General features: G+C 34.2%; 1 protein-coding gene across 1 annotated transcript in view; it reads right to left on the minus strand.

Moving 5' to 3' along the window:
• Positions 1–5,695, minus strand: part of LOC107462600 (nuclear pore complex protein NUP93A) — a 6,979-nt gene extending 1,284 nt beyond the window's left edge. The window contains exons 1-13 of the mRNA XM_016081213.3: positions 5,575–5,695; positions 5,099–5,190; positions 4,576–4,642; positions 4,422–4,481; positions 4,049–4,138; positions 3,004–3,273; positions 2,652–2,747; positions 2,382–2,513; positions 1,869–1,922; positions 1,690–1,773; positions 1,468–1,554; positions 491–1,384; positions 69–250 (exon numbers count right to left, since the gene is read on the minus strand). Of these exons, the coding sequence (XP_015936699.1) occupies positions 69–250; positions 491–1,384; positions 1,468–1,554; positions 1,690–1,773; positions 1,869–1,922; positions 2,382–2,513; positions 2,652–2,747; positions 3,004–3,273; positions 4,049–4,138; positions 4,422–4,481; positions 4,576–4,642; positions 5,099–5,190; positions 5,575–5,673 (2,207 nt within the window). The 5' untranslated portion in view covers positions 5,674–5,695. The remainder of the gene's footprint in view (positions 1–68; positions 251–490; positions 1,385–1,467; positions 1,555–1,689; positions 1,774–1,868; positions 1,923–2,381; positions 2,514–2,651; positions 2,748–3,003; positions 3,274–4,048; positions 4,139–4,421; positions 4,482–4,575; positions 4,643–5,098; positions 5,191–5,574) is intronic.
• Between the last annotated feature and the right edge of the window lie 2,233 nt (positions 5,696–7,928).

Here is a 7,928-nt window from a genome sequence, read left to right on the forward strand (position 1 = left end):
TTCCAAAGATAAAAGATAAAAACGATATCCAGGGCACAATCAGCAAGGAATATGGTTTTCAATATAACCTGACATCCGGATGATAATGGTATGTCTCCAAAATCTCATTGCCAGAATGGATAAGCCCGGCTGTCTGGCTCTCGCCATCTAACCTTCCACGGAAAAGGGCACAAATAGCTTCAGACAGGCACTTATTAATGGTGTCCAATGCCATTGAGAAAGACCCCACTCTCTTCTGAATTTCTATAGACTGTGCCAAGGGGAAGAAAATCCAGAATTAGCATAAGCAAATGAATAGGATAGATGAAAGCCCAGTAATCCACAAAGAAGGAGAAAAGAAGTAATGGAAGGAAAAAGAAGGGTGAGGACTAAAATCAGAGTGAGAAGCTTCTGACTTGGACTACCTTAATGCTTATCAGTCAGGTCATGTTATAATTCAGTAAGAACAGATTAGCTCGTGAAACAGTAACATGATAAAGAATGACATTACCTTGTTATACATCCCAGCCTCCTGACACTGGCAAGCAGCTTCAATTAAGAACTGTTGCCTTGCTTTTGGATCTGTCACAAAACGAGCCAATTGACCTTCTTCTCCAGCACCCCTTGGACCGAGTAAAAGGAATATTCCTCCATCCCTTAACAATATTTCAGTTAGAAGCTGCTTCAACATCAAACTTCTCTGCCTTTGCTGATCAACATTACCTCTACCAGTCCATGAAAGCTGCCCACCACCCACTGCAGCAGCAGCTTGTGCATAATATTCTAATGCCATTTGGAGATCATCAAGACGCAAATACATAGATCCATACTGCCTGATAATGGTAGACACTTCTGCATAAGCATCCATCGCTCCTAATTTTTGCCTAGCACCTTCAGAGAGGATACCATGATCAGCTAGCACAATTGATAGGTGAGCAGCATCAACATTATATCCTTCATCTCCAGTTTCCTTAGACATGTATAGCACAGCTGGAAGCAATTGAATGCTTAAAAGCAAAATATAGGGATAAACCATAGGATCTTTTCCATTTTTAGTATAGTATGATGGCTCAAATTTATTCAGGTAAGTTTGTAAATCATCCAAACTGTATGGAACCAGGCCATCTCTTAGAACAATAGATGAAGGTCCACTAGGGCAGTCCCGCACAGCTGACAATTTGAACCACAAGAAATCCTCTATTGTACTGAATAGAGTTTGGTCTCTAAGCATACGATCAATATGCCTTCGGGAACCTGATATGATGGCATACAGCAGTAATTTTTTCTTGTCATATGCAGCTCGACCTACACGATCACCAGTTCTCAACATTCTTTCACATTCCTCCATTGCAGCAACAGCAATCTCTTCTGGCACCATTCCTCCCGTATTAATCCATTCTGTGAGCTGTCAAACACATTAAATCAGTCAGTAAAAAATATTACACCACAAATTAGTAAAAACACAAACATGATGGTTATAGTATGTACCAAAGGAGCAAATTGATGTGAAGCACGGGAAGAGAGAGCAACATTTCTTGCTTCATCATAATACCCAGTTCTTAAGCAAAAATATATCTGTCAAAACAAAAAATGGAAGCTACTGAGCAATAATAATCGCAAGAAACAAAATGTATTAGAAATATTAGTTTTATACCACAATAAGCATTATTCAAACATAACTAAATTGATAAGAAATGAAGTATCCTAGACCTGCTGCCATGTAGTATCAACAGGAGGCTGGCGCCGAGCATCCCCAGCATCAAAATCCAGTATTCCATAATCCCTCAACCGAATCTGCACACCAATATCTAAAATCAGAGACTTCGAAAGTTGTAAATGCATGTTACAATATTTGATATTATGCATAAGCTTCATATAATTAGACAAACCCGAAGGAAGGCACGGATTCTTTGCAAATTCCCAACGCCGCCACCAAGAGCAGCCTACCATTTGATCGAAAAAGCAAGCAGAATATAAGGACCAATATGACACATGCACTCCGTCAGAAATGAACAAAGAACAAGCAGATGAAAGCAAAAAAGGAAAAAAAAAATTGAGAAGCTTGTCAAAGCATTTTTCAACTGATACCCCTCAATAGCATAGCATGCCAAGCAAACACAGACCAAATGTAGAGTAAGAGAATGTAAGACAAGAATTAATTATGCAAACTAATTGTTGGTGTAAACAATGAAATTTCATTCAAGCTCTATTTTATTATATTAATAAAGAACAAGCAGACAAAGGTAAAAGAAACTATAAAGGCTTGATAAGTTTGTGCTTAAAGCAAACCCTCAAAAGAATAGCAAGAAAAACAGGGTGAAGGGCAGAACTGAAAAACTAGATAAAATCAGCAACCAAAGGTTGAAAATTTCTCTGCAGATTAAATCATGATTAACAATTACTTGTGCAGGATGACTTTGTATGGTATCCATGACATATTTCTCATGTCCCCATTCAAGATGGCGTCTCGCCCCAATAATCAATGCCATCCTTTTAGAAACATTCTGCACGGTTGAGTCCTCACCCAACAGCATCTGTATACAAGAACAAGTTATGAAAAATAAATTAGAATTTCTACTTTGCCCCATGTGGAAGCAAGAAAGTTGAATTCAAAAGTTTTTCTTCTGTTTTCTCTGTTAACAGTGTATGACACAGAATTACAAAAGTACAACCTGAACAAGGTGCCATATCTTCCGCATCGTAACTGATTTTCCACCACTGGCTTCAACGCCCAAACTTTCATATGCAGCCCTGAAAGCTGCAGCAGGCTGACAACCAAAGGGGAAAAACTCGTAACATACTTATATGTTGCTAAACACACACTACAAACTCTCAGCCAACCTACACTAAAGAAAAATAATTATATGTACTGGGAAGGTAATATGTTGAATCGTATATCATTGAACAGTGAAGATTTCAAACAGCCAACTTCAGCTACTTTATTTTCAATATTCAAGATTTCAATATAATGTATAAAATCTCATGGTCTAAACTTAAATGAGATGGAGAAAATAAGGAACATACTTTAAATGGTAAACCAGATTCCCTTGCTTTATTAAGATTCTTAACAACTTCAGCATATAGAGATGCCTTTTTCTCCATAATAGGCCTGCTGCTCAGAGGAACAATATCCATGCTAGACACACCAGAAGAAACTTGTGGACCGGAAGCCATTGACACAACCTGACCTGAGTGGGTACCAACATTGCTGGCAGCAAGCATGTTTGTCCTAGGCAATGTTGAAATTCGACTTAAACTCTGAAGGAAATCACGCTTTTCCTTTTGCCAATCCTCCTGCCAAACAATGAGTTCTAACATGCAGTAAGAAGTTGAGCAACACATGACACAATAAACATTTCATCTATGACCTATCAATGTCGTTAATCACTAGTCACTATATATAACAATATCAAGAACAAAGGGTAATGTCATAATCACCAATAATCCAGCATGAATATTAGGTAAAATGGTCATCCAAACTATAAATTGCAAATGTTAAAATGAGAAACCTTCACAGAGGAAAAAGAAGGATTACAAAGAAGGTTAAATCCACCATAAAGATAGACATCATCATTAACGAAAAAAAAAGCAAACATCTAAAACATGGCAGAAATAAATAATCCAATCAATACAATAAATCTCTTCAACTCCTTTTGCTCAAACCGGTTACATAAGCCACAATAAATCTAAGGATTGCAATTTCTAGTAAATTTTCAAGCCATTCTTTTAGGATAAAAGAAATTAAAGAAAAACAAATAATTAAATACCACACACCCATAACAATTTCTTATTTGAATCAATGACAGGGCAAAATAAAAACCGCATCAGTATGCCAAAAAACGGTTCTCCACTACCAAGACTTCTTATCTCAGTGGATTTACAAGTATACTTACAGAAGATATATCTAGTAAGAATGGCACACACAAATCAAGAAGATTTATTCAGTAATATATATATATAATATACACACACACACACACTCTCTCTCTCTCTCTCTAAATTTCGGGCAAAGTTCATAAAAATAAGTAAAAACAAAAGATTATGCTGTGAAAGAATGCATCACACTAACCTCCAAAACTTTCATCATATAGTCATTGAAACTCCTAAGATTGTCTTTCTGAGCTTCCTGGACAGCAGATACCATTGCCATTTCATGAACCTATAAAGGAAAACAACACAGTATACAATATCAAATTCCACTTGACGATGTAAGGTGTGAGGGGTTTTAAAATTTTAAGGGTTTTCAAAAAGGGAATAGAACCTCCAGATACAAACACCAAATACTTTTGCTTATAGAACAAAGGAGGCAGGAGGTGGAAACATCATTTATGCAATCATGCTACAATATTCTAAGCAATCAACTTACAATGTAAATGAAATTATGAATTAAACATGATAGTAAACGCACTATGGATTACAGAAAATTTAAAAGTAAAAATTACCTGCTGCAGATACTCCTCGACACTTGTGGCCTCCACAGGAAAAACATCCTCAAAAGTTGTCTGCAAAGAGAGAGAAAAATAACAGAGAGGAAAAATGTCAGCAAATAGTAGTGGTTGATTGAATTAAGCAGTAAAGCCATCTGAAGATAAGTACCTTCAATTCAAATGACTTCAGGTCCCTTGCAAGTTGCTCTGCATTTATCCCCTCACGAGCAAGGAGCCTATCAACACATGGGAAATTATAATATAGCCATAAAAAGTTTCAATGCATCATCATCGACTTTATGATGATTTCCACATGGCACATGCCCTTGCAAGATGTAAAAATAAGTTATTGCTACATTGAAAAGGGCCAGAAGGAAACCAAAATAGATATAGTGGTATCTTATTATGTAGCTTTTTAAGTAACCTGGACCTTTACTAACAAGAAGATGCATAATCAGATGCATTGACATGCCAGGACCTAGGCAGCAGACCCAAATTAGTTGGGAACAACTATAAACTATATATATCATTTAGAGGGGAAGTTTCCTAACAGCTCATTGCACTCCAACTAAACATAAGATACTCAAATTTATTTACATGCTGCCTAAACTCTAGCGTCTAGGTGGTTGAACAAAAAGACATAGTAATAAATAAATAAATAATAAATAGAACCAACAATAATGAAAGCGTACCTTGTTGCAGCTATCGATTGTGAAGGAGCCTCGGTCCTTAGTGTCTTGGATTTCAGCTTCTTAGATAATGCTTCTAATTGGTCTAAGTTCCTCTGAATAAAGTACGAGAGTGAAGTCAAAATAAGAGATCTAAGTTCCTCTGAACTATTACATAGTCAACATTCGATTTCCCTTTGAAGGAACAAAAATGTTCACTGATAGAAAGGAATGCTAATTCATATACGCCATCAAATTGAAGCTATCGTTGATCCATAACTAAAATGTGCAAAATTGTATCGACTCTTTCCTCATGAGTAATGAAAGTTGGTTAAAAAATCTTTTGATAAAAAAGAGAGATGATGATGATGATGATGATGATAGTAATAGTTAAACTGCTTGCAATATGTTTAACGGCAACTTGATTGAACGGCATTGAGATTGAGAAATGCGGAGAGAAATGGAAATGGAAATGGAAAAAGTGGGAAAGCAGAGAGAACCTGAAGAGGAGGGAACTGAGCGGAAGGAGCAGCTTGTTCGAGAAGCTTGGAGGAAGAATGAAGGAGATCGCTCCAGCTACTCAAGTCTTCGTTGGCCATGGCGCTCTCTAATTCCAAAGGGAAAGGGTTTAGTTATCACTCAAAGCCCTAACATTTGGAACCCAATTGTTCCCTTCGGGACTATCAAAACCCGACCCATCTTTTAAGCATTCAAACAAAGAAACCGAACCGGCCAGCAACATGATCGAGTGACTGGTTCGGTAATCTAATTGATATCAAATCTTAGTTGAATTGATTTAATTAATGTAAAATAAAATTATTGAAAATTTACTATATAATTTTAAATATTAAAATTTAATAATTTTTAAATTAATAAAATTTAAAATTTCATAATTTTACATAATAATTTATTTATAATATATCATATAAAAATTAAATCGATTCATATAATTTATTGATTAATTGTTGATTCGACTAATTTTTTGTTAAATAATTTTTTATCACAGTTAAAATTAGCTAAAAAATCGATTTTTGATTAATTCGATTAAACTAATCAGTCCGATTGATTTTTTAAATTATGTCGAGAAAATAAAAAACTGAAATATTTAAAAAATAATTTGAAAAGAAATTATTTACATAATATTATATTATATAATATATTTAAAGATAAGGGCTAATGTGGATGAAAAAACATCCGCAACTAATAAAACTGTCATGGTTAAGTGTACAAATGACACTTGTGGCTGCTATTTTGCTCTTTTTCATATTCTATAATAATAAAATTTTAAATTTCAAATTTTGTTTCATTAAATTTAAGTTTATTTGTATTATTCTAGTTTTTTTATAATACTGAATTATTTATTTTAGAGTAATTACTTAAATCATTTTTTTAAAATTTAAAAGTAGACATTTTAGTCTCTAAAAAAATAATACATAAATTAATATCCAAAATTTTATTTCGACAGACAATTCAGTTATCAGTTTATTTTTTGACAGAATAATTATCCATATTAGTCCCCAAAAATTTTAAAAGCGGACATTTTAGTCCCTAAAAAAAATTAACGTACAAATCAATTCCCAACGTTTTTTCCGTTAGACATAACAGTATTCAGTCTAAAAATAAAATAAAATAAAACTATTATTATTAATTGCACAATAATATTGTACTATAATTTTTTTGTATTTTTGAACAAAAATAATGATAAATGTATTCATTAGATTCTTATGTATATATTTATAATATAAAAAGTATATATAGTCCAATAATAAATAAAATTATTAGAGATTATTTTTCAAAAAATTTAAGGTTGAAATTATTTGATATTTTTGTATTTAATATAATCAAAAGATGTCCTATTTTAAAAAACATGTTTGTATTAAAAGAAAATGTTTTAATTTAGATTTCAAAACATCATTATTAACTTAGCTTTGTGCATCTAGACAACGACACTAGCATATTAATACACTGTTTTCGTTAAAAACAAGTAAGGTAAATAATGATGCTTTGAAATCCAAATTAAAACATTTTCTTTTAATACAAATATATTTTTTAAAGTAGCACATCATTAGGGTTAAGTACGATTTTGGTCCCTAACGTAAAGGCCGAAAATTTATTTCGTCCTCGGCCTTTTTTTCACTATAAAATAGTCCCGAAATTTCAGTTTGTTTTAAAATCGTCCTTCGAACAAAAATAGCCTTCCCCCTTCTTTCTCAAAATCAACCAAATGCAGAGGCATAGAGACACAAGCAAATGCAAAAACAGAAGCAGACAGAAGCAGAATGCAGAAGTAGTGAAACAACAACAACAACTAAAAGAACAACACCAACAACAACAATGGATAATGAAATCAGAGCAATAACAAAAGCAAAACCAGAAGCAGAAGCAAAAATAAAAATAGTAGGAGAAGCAAGAGCAGAAACGGCCGAGCGGCGAGCAAGTGGCAAGTGAGGAGGAGGAGCAGAAACGACGAGCGGCGCGCAAGTGGCGGCGGCAGTGCTGAACGCAATCTCCGTCTCCCTTCCGATTTCTCTCTTCTCCCTTTTTCCTCTCTTGCTCTCTGTTTTCCCTTCCGATCTCTTTCTTCTCCCTTTCCCCCTCTTCATCCGTGTGTGTGGCGATTTCTCCTTCCGTTTTCTCTATCACAGGTGGCGGCGCTACCTTCCCCGATTCTCTTTCTCCTTCTCGTCGTTCCCTTTCTTTCTTTTTTCCTTTTTATTTCTTTTTTATTTTTATTTTATTTTATAATTTTTTAGTTAGGGATAATTTGGTAATAAAAATAAAACATTTGGTAAAAAGGACAATTTTAAAATAAACTGAAACTTTCAGGACTATTTTGTAGCGAAAAAATATCGAA

Source organism: Arachis duranensis, chromosome 8 (genome assembly GCF_000817695.3).
Source record: "Arachis duranensis cultivar V14167 chromosome 8, aradu.V14167.gnm2.J7QH, whole genome shotgun sequence".
In the NCBI taxonomy this organism is placed as follows: domain Eukaryota; kingdom Viridiplantae; phylum Streptophyta; class Magnoliopsida; order Fabales; family Fabaceae; genus Arachis; species Arachis duranensis.